At 41.1% G+C, this 15,505-nt stretch overlaps 2 protein-coding genes across 3 annotated transcripts; both read right to left on the reverse strand.

Annotated features, from left to right (window-relative positions):
- Positions 1-58: 58 nt before the first annotated feature.
- b3gat3 (beta-1,3-glucuronyltransferase 3 (glucuronosyltransferase I)) lies at positions 59-5,090 on the reverse strand. Of its 2 annotated transcripts, none has more exons than XM_064329134.1 (6): positions 4,962-5,090; positions 4,089-4,239; positions 3,765-3,930; positions 3,163-3,499; positions 2,622-2,912; positions 59-1,292 (listed from the first exon to the last, which is right to left on the reverse strand). In XM_064329134.1, the coding sequence occupies exons 2-6, from the start codon at positions 4,168-4,170 to the stop codon at positions 1,194-1,196; spliced, it is 975 nt and encodes a 324-aa protein (XP_064185204.1). In that variant the 5' UTR covers positions 4,171-4,239; positions 4,962-5,090; the 3' UTR covers positions 59-1,193. The 2 variants fall into 2 exon arrangements, with proteins under 2 accessions (XP_064185204.1, XP_064185203.1); XM_064329133.1 differs by lacking the exon at positions 4,962-5,090 and adding an exon at positions 4,640-4,955.
- A 480-nt stretch (positions 5,091-5,570) lies between these two features.
- On the reverse strand, positions 5,571-12,160 carry naa40 (N-alpha-acetyltransferase 40, NatD catalytic subunit). The gene is made up of 8 exons (XM_064329137.1): positions 11,707-12,160; positions 10,230-10,325; positions 9,982-10,034; positions 9,333-9,428; positions 8,484-8,642; positions 7,974-8,057; positions 7,173-7,250; positions 5,571-6,739 (listed from the first exon to the last, which is right to left on the reverse strand). The coding sequence occupies exons 1-8, from the start codon at positions 11,710-11,712 to the stop codon at positions 6,595-6,597; spliced, it is 717 nt and encodes a 238-aa protein (XP_064185207.1). The 5' UTR covers positions 11,713-12,160; the 3' UTR covers positions 5,571-6,594.
- Between the last annotated feature and the right edge of the window lie 3,345 nt (positions 12,161-15,505).

A 15,505-nucleotide genomic window follows, 5' to 3' on the forward strand; every position in this document is an offset into this window, starting at 1 on the left:
AAAGTTGTTATATGTCTAATATCTCTATTTATCATTACTAGAAATAAATAATAATACATTTTCATAATAAAATTTTAATTGTAACTTTTAAATAGAATATTTCTCCCATGAATTATACGATTACGGTTTTCCACACAGGGGTCAAATTATTTTCAACCAAGCAAAAATGTTGCTGAGCCGCAATCACATGGGTTTCAGGGCAGCTGCCAATCCCCATAAAGACCAGAACCCAAGAGCCCAACCACAACTACTCCGACAGCAGAAAATGCCATGCTAAAGCAGGTGAACAGGACTGGACAAGTTTGCACCACCTAGTGTCTAAACATGGTTACTATACATTTAATTCATAGTATAGCATCGTCAGAGGCAATTAAATTATACACATATAAAGTGTGTGCATCAAATTTACATACAGACTTCATCATAAATACAGTGTGATTATTTCTTTAAATGTTTCCATAATTACTCAGCAAAAGGAAATCACATACAGTGAGACAGCTGAGCAATCTAACAAATACACAAAACATGCCTTACTGTCTATGCATACATTTAAACACACATACATTACGGAGCCTAAGCAGTATACAGGCACACACAAAGAAACAGACACACTGGTGGATGGATATCAAGATGGAGATGCCATGCACACAGATATATACAGACTTAAATAAACATGGCTTTGTTTTGAATCTTTTCCCATGTGGCAGTATATACAAGAGTGGCCTGGGTTTCAGTAAAGGTGGTGTGGTGGGCCCAGGAACACACACCCAAGTCTTAAAGGAGTGAGGTGAACAGACAGTGAGAGGATAAAGTGATCTATTTTACACTCCATCATTGACTCTTCACAATAATACACTCCCTCTCTCTTCACTTCTGCATCTGCTTTGCTCTCAATCTTACACAATCAGCTTCTGCGGGTATGTCCCCTTACGCAGGTCTGTGGTCAAAGGTGTCAATGAAAGGATGACTGATAAGCGAGGGGATTGAAATATTTTTAAATGGAGATCCTCTCTACTCTAATTCTGGTAAGAAATCAAGTCTGTGCCCCTGTTTTGGCTTGAAGAGGATAGGCCAGGTTCAGGTCTCCTCTGGGCAGTGTTGAGTAGTCCGAGCGGGTCTCTCATTGGGGCCCCAGGCAGACTAAACTGTGTTCCAGTCAGGCTCAGCTGTGCTCCAGTCAGAGGCCCTGGACATCACACCTCCACCCCGGGATCAGAGCCCAAACCCTGCTTCTGCAGCGCTTCCTCCCGCTTCATCTTAGGCTTCTCTGTCCGAGTGTGCCACACCAGCACCTGCACGACAGACAAGTCAGACGAGCCCCGTGTCAGGTAATACATCCGCCCAATCATAATACAGCCACCCAATCACTGCATCACACCATACATCCACCCAATCACAATACAGTTGCCCGATCACTACATCACACCATACAGCCACCCAATCACTGAATCGAACAACGTAGCCGCCCACTCACTGCATCACACAATACAGCCACCCAATCACTATCACACAAATACGAACGACCTCAGCTGTTTTACAAACGAAACTAAAGTTTCAAATTATTTAGCTAAAATAACAAAACTAATCGACCTGTTGCAGATGCCATGTTAAATAACCTCACGTGACCTTTTGTAATGTCGCTGCTGAATTGTTGGCTGAGTTTGTGGGTTCAATTTCCAGCTGGGGCATTGCTGTTACCCCATTCACTAAAGTACTTAAGCCAAACTGCTTTAGTAAAATACACAGCTGTATAAATGGACTGAATGCTTAAAAAGTAATCTGTGCAAGCCGCTCAGGATAAGAGAAAGTGCTGAATGTGGGAGTCGGTTTCTGTGAATGAATCAGGATATTTGGGTCTTGTGCAACTCCTGCACAGTACAGACTATTTTAAATCAGAAATCAGATAGTTGTTTAAAAAAAAGTGAAATGTGGATTATTCGTTTCAAATATGAATAGTAAAATAACCCCTGCTTTCTAGATGCAGATAGCTGACTGTTCTACCTTTATTATGTGGTTTTCTACCATGCTAAATGTGCCTGTAAGCTCCTGTACGCTAAAAGCATCTGGGAAATGCCTCAATTATAAATTCAGGAGGGGATTATGGGAAACATTATCTCTGTTCATGACTCCTGCAGGAACAGCTTTTACAAGTGTCTGGTTTCATAGGGGACTCAGGAATGAGATGAATGAAATTAAGGTCTAATAACACAAAAGCACAGACCACGCTTTTGTAGTCTTGTAGCTCCACTGATAAAGGTAATTTAAATCGCATGGCTTGTACCAAATGTCTGCTAGAGTTGCATTTTCTGGTCTACACCAATTTGTCAGCGTACCAGAAAATGGGCTCTAATTTGAAAATACCCAGAAAGGTTTAGTGTGAACAAGCTGTAATGATGAATACTCTCTCTCTTCTTCAAGTAACAGGTGTTCCATTTCATTAATACAACACTGAGTCTTTTCAGACACCTCCATTAGGGAAGTAAAAACAAGATATTGCACTCAAAACTACCACCCTGCTGTCTACAGATCCTACATCAGTCAGAAGGGAGAGCGCGGTTTGGAATGCAGCCAGAGAGCACCCGCGACGCCCCTCCCACTTCACCCCTCACGCTCCGCCTCACCTTGGTGCACATTTCGGCTCGGGGCTCCAGCTCCTCCATGGTGACCAGGCCCTGCAGGAAGCTGCTCTCCAGGAAGCCCATTGGTGCGTTGCCGTCGAAGCGGGACTCGGGATTGGCCAGCACCAGCCGCAGCGATACGGCGAAGCCCGCCATGTCGATGGGGAAGGGCCGGCCGGGACGCCAGCCCGTGTGAAAGCGGACCACCCGGCCCCCCTCCACCACGGGACGCTCGTACCGCATGCCCCCCACCAGCCCCACCGGCCACACCGACACCATCTGGGTCCCACGCATCTGAAGGAGCAAGAGACACTCTTTAGACCGCTGGAAACAGCAAACACACTATACCACTGCTGATGCACAACGAGAAAAGGACAAATTAACGAGCAACACAGAAAGAGTTAAGACCTTAAGATGTGTAGGGAGAGAAAAGCAGCAAACGTATTAAGGGAAGGGAAAGGAAATGGATAAAAAAGAAAGCACAGACAAGAGTGAAAAAGACTGAAAGAAAAGGAGGCAGAGAGCAGGAATAAGACTCGCTCACCTCCTCGAAGAGCTGCACGCTGTAGGTGTTATCGTCGTCGGCGAAGTACACCACTCCCTGCTCTCGCTGCCGCCCCCTGGTGGACTCGCGCAGCCAGCGCAGGCCTTCGTTCCGCTGCTCTGCGCCGCGAGGCTTCAGCCAGCTGGGGTCGCCCTCCTGCAGCTTGCGGTCGTGAGGAGTGAGCACGTGCAGGTGAGTGTAGGTCAGGCCAGAGCGCGCCAGGAGCTCCGACACCAGGGCCGTCTTGTTGGGGGAGTCCTCCACCAGAATCCAGTGCAGCTGGGGCACGTGCAGAAAGGTCTGCGAGATACGAGTCAGCTCTGCCTTCTGGACTAGCCTGGGAGAGAGAGGAGAGTTATATTACTGCAGAGTCACACACTGCATTAAAAGTTCAGCAGCAGCAAGACCTCCTGGCTGGGGACACAAACCACCCACGGCCAGGTGGGCCATTTTCATTTTTAACACTTTATGAGATTAAATTTCCTCTAAAATACATAAGATGTCAAACCCTGGAAACCAAACTGGAAGAAGATATAATTAAACTGATAAGAATTGAATAATTAAAGCCATTTGTAGGATGAAGCAGGCCGTCAGGTGTGCACCTGGCATAAGTGGGAGTGATCACATAGATGGTGGGCAGAGGGGATTTTGGCAGCTTGGTGGGTTCCGTTTTCTTCATCTGTTCCCGTACACTATGCAGCTCTCCTCGCAGGCGAGAAATAACGCGGTCCCTGGACATGTCATGGTCTGTACAGTCACAGCGCTGGCCTGAAATACAAACGCACGCACGACTCTCTCAGTAGTCGCACCACTGAACTGACGACACACCCAACTGGACAAGTGTACTAAACTCAAACATTGCATCAAATAGTGAACGCACAATCAAATCTCACGACGTGACTGAAAGTAGAAACAGCTACACTTACCCAGCTGCATCAATGCGTAGATCAACCCCAACAAGGACACCATGAAGTACAGGACGAAAACGGTCTTCAGTTTTAGTCTCATCGTGGCTCAGCAGGCAGACAGAATTCAATATATCCTATCCTCACGGCACATTATTCCTCTCCCCTACAGCTAGACAAAAACACGTGGCATATATAAACAGGGTTGTAAATAGGCAAGGGTATTTCAAAAATAAATATGTAAAAATAATAAACCACTAGAAATTAATTTAATTATGACCATTATTGGCATACAACTACTAAACTATATTGCACTGATTTGAGAAAATTAACAATGAAGAATGGACGTACATGCACCAAGTACAATCTTCACCCCAGTCCACATTCAAACAATCATAGACGCTTTAAGGGTAATTTTAAGTTACTGTCGGTGTCAGCTCTTGGATGGAAACTTTACACGTGTTTTAACAAAGAATGACATCTGAATCTGAATCACAATCCCACAGCAAGATCAGTAGCTATGCAGGTAACTTTAATTGCATGTTGACAGAGGTGCTCAGTATGCAACCTACCTTAGATTTCTATTAGCTGGGCATTCAGACAGTAGCCACAATAGCTGATTAAATTAGTCATTTAACACGATCCGTTTACTAGCTAGCTACACAACCACATTTGAGGCAGCAAGCGTCAGCCAACCGTTACATTAACCGCTTCAGCTACAGTAGCTACGCTTCTGCTGTCCACTGCTTCATGCACAGCCTTTACCATGATTACGAATTCCAGGACGCAAAAATCCAAGAATAACCATTTTCCGAGTACAAGTTACACATGCTTATATCGTTTCCATAAGATACAGAACATTTCCATTCATACTTGACATCTTAAAATGCATACCAACAATTTCCGCCTTCTTTGTGCCACCCCAAATAATTACTGCTACCACATGGACGTGAATCGCAAAGGTTCCGCTTACATGCACGGCGGTCTTTTCGGGGTGAACACTCAATATATTTGGACAAAATATATCAAGGTGGCTACAAAAACTATATACACAAAGAGCCCTCCAAGACAATTCACACCCTTGATGAAGATGGGCAAAGGCTGTGGAAAATAATGCAAATAATGAGCTATATTGCTAAGCTCAAAAGAACCGGGAAATTACTTTACAGTAGCGTTGTTCAGAGAAAAATATTTTAACCGTTTCCTCGAAATGATCACAATAGTACTATTAAAACGTCGTCATGGGGAACTGCATTGTGATCTCACATCTCTTCCCGGTTCATTGGAGTTTGAAAATGCATGTATAATGTAACACGTAGAATGCACGGTTGTGCTCTATTACGCATGGGTGCATTCCAGTAGATGATTCCAGCTCCGCGCTACCAGCCCAAGGCATGCACAGACCTGCACAGGTTGGCGTGGTTTAACCCGTATATTTATGCATGTCTGCGTTTAATAAAATACAATTAATGTATATGTGGGGGAAAGGGTTAGCTGAGAAAATTAGAATATGAACAAGTTTATTTCAGAGCATACAAACAAAACACAGACAGGACAGAAATGTCACTGGTTACCTATCTCAGAGCAAGAATCTAGTGAACTCAAGACTTAAACAAGTTTTTTATTATGTCTCTTCCATAAGTCTCACCTCCAAAGGCAAATCAAGTGAACAGGAAAACAGATTATATACATGAGGATCAAAAGACTTGATGGATATAAAATATGAAGAGGGATGTGGGACAGAAACTTGACCAGTTATGACAAAAGCATGGCAAGATTAAAAATAAAATATTAAAGATTTTTAAACTAAGGACTTCTATTTAAATGTGACCCCTAGAATACCCATCCCCTGTCCTCCAACCCTGTCAAATTCAACCCCACAACAATTGTACATTGATCTCTCTTCTCTGTCAGAAAGTGTTTTGTAGTTTGATAACCTGAGACAACAGACCACTGTGAAGTCTAGTTGTAAAGAATGCAAAATTGTACATCAAGATATCCTTATAAATATATCCACATAATAATCAGTCAACCTTGTGAGTAGCCTGAAGAAACCGTTAACAAAAATAGCAATAAACCTCCTATAGCTTCTGTTCGATGAATCTCCAGATGCAATCACACTGTGAAGAGTTTTAAAAATTCTGAATAGGAAAAAAAGCTCTGAAAATCCTTTGGACGTTATTGTGGGCCCAATATTTACACAAGGTGGTCAGTGAGTAGCAGGAGGAACTCTGATGTGCAACAGGAGCCTTATTGCTATCCTTTTAAAAAGAAGTAGTATGACGGTGGTAAGAAAAACAATATCAACACACTGAAAGGGTTGTATGCAACTCTAAGCAGTTGGGGTGGAGGCATTAAAATCAAAAACAAATGTTGACGGTACGAGTAATGGGATAGGGAGGTAAGGGGAGTCTGAATATTTCCAAGGATTGTGTCAGGAAAAGGTCAATGGGGATTGTGGTAAAGCGTACAGAGCCGGGGGGGGGGGGGGGGGTTGGGTTCTTCACTGAGACCCATCCTCCCTGCCTCAATGGCAGCAGCCCCCACAATGTCCCCCACCATGCCCATGACCTCCGGCCTCCCCAAATTTAGTCCGCCGGCTCAGAATCTCGTAGGAGCAGTCGTCCCCACAGCAACCGGACATGCTGGGCGAGTTCTCATCAATTTCGAACCTGAGGGACAGGGAGTGTGTGTTAATTAGCACCAGAATGTAAACGCTGCTGCTGTGTACATATGGATTAGATGATACATACAATAATCAGACTGAGGAGAGAGGAGGTACAGGCGGGGGAGAGAACACTTGTACGTGTGTGTGTGTGTGTCTGTCTGCCCAGTATAAAAAGAATGTCTATAAGCTTCAATTGTATAAATAATCATGGCATTGCATGCAAGAGCACAGAAGTACAGAAATAATTTAAAAATATTAATGGAAAGACCTTTTTCTCTTGTACTCTATCACTGGCATGATTGTGTCATTCCCTGATATCTATTGTTCATACAATGCACATATCGTGTTACTTTTAAAAAATGTAACCGTTTGGTTTAATGAAAATAAGGCAAACTGAAGGCATCTCATGCAGCCAGGGAAGCTGTCAAATCACTCACTGTAAGGCTTCTCTGAAGAACTGGTAAGCACCATGATTGTGTTTGAATACTGTCAACATCACCTTCTTCATCTGCGTGCTGGAAACAGACAGAACAGGGAGAACTATTAACCCTTTAAGGCCCAATCCTGTTCTGGGAGATCTACCATCCCATAGTTTTTTATTTCAACCCCAATTAGGCACACCTTATTCTGCTAATTACAACTCAATGACATCTCCAGCTGTTGAATGAGGTGTGCTTTGTTAGGGTAGGAATGAAAACCTACAGGACGGTAGATCTCCAGGTACAGAACTGGGCAGCCATGTATTTATAAGTCACAAATACGTGATTAGAATGTTCTTAACTGAACAATCTAATCGGGTGTAACGATCACTCCTGGTTCTAGAATACTGACTCAGAATTTTGAAAAAACAAAAAACCTCATTCTCAAAGGATTAAAGTGGCCATTCATTTTGTGGACAGCCTTAAGAAGCTTACAAACCAACATTTTCTATATCCCAAATGTCAAAACTAGAGCAATCTGCATACTCCTGTTCTGGCAGTACATGCAAACATTACTAAATATATTATGCATTACATCATTATTGTTATTATTATATATTAATCAGTATTACCTATCAGTAGACAATCTAACCCAGTGGCTTATACTGAAAGCACTGTCACTATCAGTTCAGTTTAACTTAAGCAGCTCAAACAAGAGTAATACAGCTGTAAAATGTGTTTAAAAGCTTCTTTCACAAAGTCTTTGCCATTACTGTGCCACAGTTGCAGTTTCAATCCATTGCAAATGGGGGATTGTACCTGTTGGCAATGAGCTGGAGAATCTGGATGAGAAATTTGCCCAGACCTTTCCGCCTCACTTTGCTTTCCAACTGCACTTCGTAACTGAAATGCACGCACACACACACACAACACACACACACACACACACACACACACACACACAACAAACACACACATGCGCGCGCACGCACGCACACACACACACACACACACACACATGTACACACAAAGTTAGCACCCAACAACTAGGATTAGGACACATTATTAGCACTGGAACTCTGAAGATTGTTCTCTAGGGAAAACACTTGCATTTATATTGTAACCAGAACTAACCACAGAGGGCCAGGTATAAGATTCACAAGGTTAGGGGTGGGGGCAGCCTGAACAATTGACAGATACTTTACAACAGAGCACCAAATAAACTGAACAGAAATCTTTCAAGGTAATTGTCCTTAAACTGACCCCAAACAAGAGACTACATATTTTATTCAATTTCACAAGATCATTTTCTCCGGTGGCTGGACTTACCAGTACAGCACCTCCTCCCCACACTCCACATCAAATCGGAAGTGAGAAAAGGCAATGGGGGCTGAGTCTATGTCACGGACCAGGAGATACCATGCTCTTTCATCCATCATCTCCTCCTTCTTCTCTCTCTCCTTCCAGCCCCACTCGCTCTGCTCATAGCTGCAGAGGGAAAATACAAGTTAGGACAGGTGTCACGACAGAACACCAGCAAGTCCGAGACAGTTACAGCCCCAGCCACAAAGATTTAAGACTGTAATATCCTGCAACAGTAATAGCCAAGAACTCAAGACAATTAATTTTTGAAAATTAAACCACTATCAGCAATTGAGTGTCTGAAGAGTTTGGTGTACCCTTCGATAGATAAACAGTGTAATAATGAACCACATTTTATTTATCCCCTTGGGATCTCAAAGTAAGTAACAGTTCAACAGTGGGTGGGGGGGGGGGGGGTTCTCATCTAAAGGCAGTAAATTTACACTGCTAATAGCAGAAAAAGTTATCCATTCAAGCATGCTTGCCCCACACCATATTGGTTTAAAACCCTTTAACTGGCTTCAAGGTAAGGAAAATGTAGTGTAGTGTAGTGCAGTGATTAACCCTGAGTGAAGGTTCAATTCCCAGGTGGGCTGCTGCCGTTCTTCCCCCAAGCAAGGTACTTGTACTATATTGAGCGGAATAAACAGATGCTATGTAAAACTGGGAAAAGAGTGTCTGCTAAATAGCAGTAATGTAATATAATGCAAATAAAAATTAAACTGCAAAAGAAAAGAAATAAAGGGGGGAAAGCCACATTAAGGAGCAGCCAAATAAGGGCTGGCAAACAGACGCTAACTTTAACTCCGGTCTTACAGAGCCTGCATGTTGGTTTTGGTCAGTTCGTAAGCCCAATCCACCGTGCTGGAGTTCAGAGTTGACACCCGTTTACACTCTATCTGTAGGTTCAACCTGCAGAGAGAAAAGGGAATCTGTCACAACTGGGACCTTATTTGGTGTTAAAATGTATGATTTACAATGACTAATGTTGTTTCTGACTTCAGGGTTGGGGTCACTTGATGTTCTATTGAGTCAATTTGCAAAATACATTTTTTTTTTTTTTTTTTTTAAATGTTCATAAAACATTGAAGGCATTTTTCAATTCTGTAACAAAAAAAAAACAAAATTGCAAATCCAATCAACCCAATTCTGAGGTACTAAGTCCAGATTGCTGGAGCAAATATTTCATAGACATTATTTTCAAAATACACTGCAGCTGTACAAACACATACTTTCCAGTCCTCTTGGAAGCAAATACCAGTCATCAACAACTGTTTGTTGATGTCTTTAATGTGTTATAAAAATCTAAGGGCAAACTCGCCATATAAAAAAATAAATAAATTCTCATTAGAGCGAAGAGTCTTGATAAATTTGATTTTTCCATGTCTTTTCAGATAGTAAACATTTCCAATAATTCTAAGAATCCTGAATATGCATTAGACATGCCACAGTTTAAGGTCCTTACCCATTTCTGTCATACTTTTTGAACACTGGGAATGAGGCCAGAGGATCATCAAGCTGCAAAAACAAGAGTTGCAGCCATAGTTATCATAATGTAAACATGCTACGCTGTGTTATGGTACTCTAGGATAACATTCAAATGAAACAGTCAGTTTTGCAACTCTCAAAGGTGTGAAACTAATTGCGTCACCCAAGCACTCGCATGTTGCGTTGCTTGGCAACGCGCAACGGCAGATGACCCTTGCCTCTCACCTTGTTGGCGGCATCCACCTTCGCGCACACCGCGTCCATGGCTGCTCGCTCCTCCAGCCTCTTCTGCTTCTTCTCCTTCGCTCGATTTGATTTCCTCTGTCAAATGGGGGGGGGGGATACAAATAGAGACTGTCAATGGCCTTAAGACCAATGGTCTGTGTCAGGTAATAACTTTGTGTTAACAATGCACCAATGGGCAATGGGGATGTTGTAACCACGGAATTACAGAAAATGTGGTTTGGCTCCTTTTCATCTCATCAACACAGGCATTAACTTAAAGTCACACTAAATACATAAGGCATGGACAAATCTTTGAAATAACACACCTGGTGATGACAATGTTTTTCAACCTAGTCTTTTGCGTAAGGTATGGAGTATAGGTGTGTGGTGTAAGGGCAGCACTCTTCAAAGTGGCTCAGTCAGTATATGGAGCAAATTAATTTAACTTACTACTGCCTACAACTGGGGGTCTTGGGTTGACAATGACAAAAGTGTCATTTTAAAGCTTGCACGGTGGGACTGCAACCCTCAATTAATCAAACCACTTTACAGACACTGTGGGGGCAAGCCTGGTTGCAGCAAGCCAACATATTCGGAAAAGGAAATAAACGATGGCAATTTGTGGTGTACAATGCCCATTTTTGGAACGTTGCAGAGTTGTACAGTCGGCAGGCGTTGTGCAGGAAGACATGGGGCTTCGAAGCACGTGTACGTGCAACCTTGTTGAACTTTGGCTTCAATAACGGTACCAGGATGGCTTCAATAACGGTACCAGGATGTCTTCAAGTCTGCAGCAAGAGCCTCGCTTTGTCCCGAACGTTTGTCACTTTTATTTCAATTTACGTAGGTAACAAGTGTCCAATGCTAAGTGCACCCTGTACCGTGTTAGCTATAACTAAATTTAGCAAGTTAGTTAACTAGGTATATACCAGAGTTAGCTAACCTGACTAACCACATGCAACTGCAAATCCACAGACGGAAATTAAAACATTTTTGTTTGAAATTAACTTAACAAAATGTATTCATTATCAAAAGTTACAAAATAATGGCTAGTTACAACAGAAGCATCTTCATGTGCGCTAATAAAGTAGAACAAGCTAACTAGCTAGCTCTGAAAAACATGGGTCCCTCCATTAGCTAGCCACGTTAGCGTAGTTACCAAATTAGGAATACACTAAATTAGGAAATCGAATAACCAGGAACGCCAAAACAAATCGTAAGGCTAAAATGTGAGGGAATAAGAAAGCCAGGGATGCCTGAAGGCATATCGAGAATGAATAACGGCAGAGGGGTTATATTACTGGTGTCGTTTCTGCTCATTAGCCTGTATTCCAGTGTGCAGTCCCTGATCGAGACATTTCTTTAATCTCCATCACATTCACTCATACACGAGCTGATGTCTGAACGCAGTCTTTGTTCAATTTTCTACGCCTACACCTTCACACACAACCACATTCACACAGACGAACAAACTCACCCCCATATTGCTGTATTTAAACGACCACCTTCAAGAGATTTGCTAACCAGCTAGCTAGTTAGCTCTACTACACTTTGCAAGATATAATACCTACGTATGTTTCTATACGTTCAATGTGAAGGGGGCTTGTGGTACAAATAAAAACAGCTAACTTAGCTAGCTAGCTAGCAAACAATTAACTACAAATAATTAGCTAGTCAGCTAGAAAATAAATATGAATTTAAAATCCATAAACTAAACACCTCTCATTTTCAGCCAGATTGGCGCCAAGTGTAGGTCCCAAATATACGTCTCTATGTTCTACTAGGACCTATCTCTCCCTTTTCTCTCTCCTCTTCCCTCTCTCTTTCTTCTATTGCTCAGTCCGAGCCCAATACATTAGCGCGTCGAGCGGTTCCTCTGTAGTCCCGGGAAATGACGTCACGAGTTCTAGGGGTCAGGGGCTTCCAGACCGTCCTGCTGTTCCTTTCGATTTAAATTATTCTGTTCGTTCGTTGTAGTAGTAGTAGTAGTATGAACTTATTATTTTTTTCTAACAAATATATGGCATAGGAGATTAAGACACAGGGTTTCCCCCCCGTTCCTCCACCTACTGCTCTCCTGCCCATCAGTTTAAGTGCATTCAGGGGTTCTTATATATTTTTTTAACCCACACACACATCCATGCTTGGCAACCACCTGTTTACTGGGAAATCATGGAGATTAAGTTTAGGGATATTAACGGAACGGCTTTTATAGAGAAGAAACTGAACGCTGATGTAAATCACTACTGGTATTTTAAAGCAATGTTCAAGAACACTGACTTAAAATTAAAAAAAAATAAAATAAAAAAAAACATTCTCAAAAACATCTACTCTTCAAAGGGTTAAGGGAGCTTCAGAGGGTTTCTCTAGAGACAGAATTTATTTGAAAGTATTGCTCTGGGGGAAGATCGAGCATCAGAACTGTATTATTTTAAAAATGTACTTGGAATTTAGAGGATTGATCTGGAAAAGGAAATGGAATTGATGGAATTTTAAGGGAGATGAAATTCACATGGAATTTAATACATGGGATTCACCCCAACCCTGTGGTATTAAATTATAAAAAAGAAGTGATTAAGGAGAAGGATAGTGTGTATATGTTGTGTATTGAATTCAATATGCTTTATTGGCGTGATATATTTTGAAATATGCATTCTCTGTCCTTTCTCCCCATTTATTATCCTTTTTTCTCATGCTTTCTCGTCTTAACATTCTTTAATGTCTTCTTCGCCATTCTCCATCTTTCTCCCTTTCCAAATTTCCCTTTTCATTCTCCTAGGCTTATCCACATTTCTACTCTGCTGCCATTTCTCTGCACTTGCGTATTATTTCACCTTTCCTTTCCCTCTATTACCCATTCTTTCCTACTACAATGTTTTCTCCTCAGTCCCTTTTTTCTGAAATCTCTTTTTAGCCCTGTCACTTATCATTGGTGATAATAATTAATTAATCATCTTGTTCTCTGACATTGCTTAGGCACAATTATATAACCATAAGGGACATTTACACTATTCCAAACTGGATTTCAGCCACATGTAAAGCAGAGCATCAGTCCAGTTTTACCAGTTTTCTTGTGACCATCAAAAAGAGATGTTCCTCTCCCCCGTGCTGTTGGAGAATTTGCTGGTACCCCATCTGTCACTACTATGAATCACATGTATTTTGGGTAAGAACAGGAAGCTGTCTACCCATCATATTCTGTATCTTACTCAGGCATCCAATGGAAATCCAAAGCACCTATTGAAAACATAGTTCACCTGGTCATAGTCCACATCAGGCACCTTTTTCACACATGCAGGCTTACCTTGAAATATTCTGGAACTTTATCATTTAGGGATCATGTGTGAATCAGAGCCAGAGACATTCTTAACCAATTCCTCCGGTATTTTACTTATAGTAACATTAACGAAATCCTTACATTTCAACATTAGTGAGACCAAAGCCATACTTGTATTGTACAAATTTAAAGTAGCTGTACCTTTGTGAGGAATTCTGGAAATGGCACCATGAATGCCAAGTAATGACACAACACTGACAACACTAGCTTTATAAAGTGTGCCAGTAACCACAACTGTCTCCCTGAACATCCCAGTGTGAACTTTTCAGCACCCCTTTCTAACTATTAAGTCACGTTGCTTCATTTATAAAGATAAACCACCAAATACATAATAGCCCCTAATCTAGGTACAGCATTGTAAAGTCTGTCTGGGAGACCATTTACTCTCACACACTCATTCTCATAATAACCTCACATCAAGGCTGAAAATACTTTATATTCAAATGAGACAATGAGCTGAGAATGAACGGAATGCACACTAAGCCATCTAAATATAACCAAGCCACTCCGCACTGTTATAGAAATACTTTGAAATGGAGGGCTACAGCTTTCCATTTCTTGTCTGCACATATTCATGTTTTTATGTTATGTGGATCAATATGTGCTTACACTAATAATTCAAACTTGTGTATACAGTCTGCTTTAAATCCCATATCTGATTTATTTATCAAATCTAATCTTAGTCAACTGTCCACACAATGATATTTGACACAATGAGTGTCCAGATCAGATTTGTGTGTTTAGACAAGCTATGTTTCTTATTTCTATCATGAAATAACATAAGTCAACACCATGTTATGTGAGGAGTCACAAAAAAAAAAAAAACATTAGAGAGAAGCAAATAATCGGACATGACTGGTCAGACGCAAGTTGTATGGCCAGGTATCAGATATGTATCGGATTTGAGACCACATACAAATGAAAATGGAAAATTCACTTTTGGTTATTTGTGGATATTTGCTGGATACCTATCAGATTTGTGAAAACAATCAGATTTCGGTCATTTTAAACTATATGCCCATACAAAGTCTCACTGTTTAATTAGGTTTCATTAGGACTGCTGCCACAGATTTGTTTATGGGACAAATATTAACAAAGATAAGTTGAATATCACCAGTTCCTTGTAAATTGGCAATAGTACAAATTAAATCTAACAAACCTTTTTCACAAAGGCTCAACAAACCGAATTCAATGAGATCTAAAACAAAAGCTGTCAGATTCAGTATAACTGTTAGTCCAGGATTGGGAAATTAGAAAATAAACTTTACAGGACAGGAAATGCTATAAATCCTGAGTTAATTCATTCCATTTTGCTTTTTCACTTCCACATTGCTTTTCTATAATGATCATGAACTGTGCACAGACCTTTAGAGTGTACGTAAACATAACAAATTCCTTTAAAAAATACAGATATACTGTTATTGATTAAACAAATATCCCATGAAAAATTCAATATGTACAAAATATTTGAATATCCTCCCTTTGTTTTATTCAATCAATATGTTTTCTTTCAGGCTGAAGAGAATGTAAACATACATTAGAGTCAGTAGTCCAATCGACATTTCAACATGAAATCTAAAGGAAGGTATCCACTTACATAAAACTCAGAATCGAAGGTGTATATCGCAAATGTAATGTATATGTTGTGTCTCTAATTTCGCAGTGAGCTCGTCCACATGTTTTCATACAGGTCTATAGTACTGTAGTCACTCGACGTGCTATTTATTGGCTACGTAATGCTCAAAATGTCCACCAGATGGCCGATTTTTCAATGTTATTGCAGGGACTGGGGGAAGTTCCTCGGACAACTAGCACCATGGACAATGAATTAGTGTATTATTCACACAATGTGTGACCATGTAAATTTTATTTAATTGATTCAGCGCGTGAATTTCTAGGAAATATACGTACATTAGATTGTACTAAATGGAAGGTAAGC

Source organism: Anguilla rostrata, chromosome 3 (genome assembly GCF_018555375.3).
Source record: "Anguilla rostrata isolate EN2019 chromosome 3, ASM1855537v3, whole genome shotgun sequence".
Lineage (NCBI taxonomy): Eukaryota > Metazoa > Chordata > Actinopteri > Anguilliformes > Anguillidae > Anguilla > Anguilla rostrata.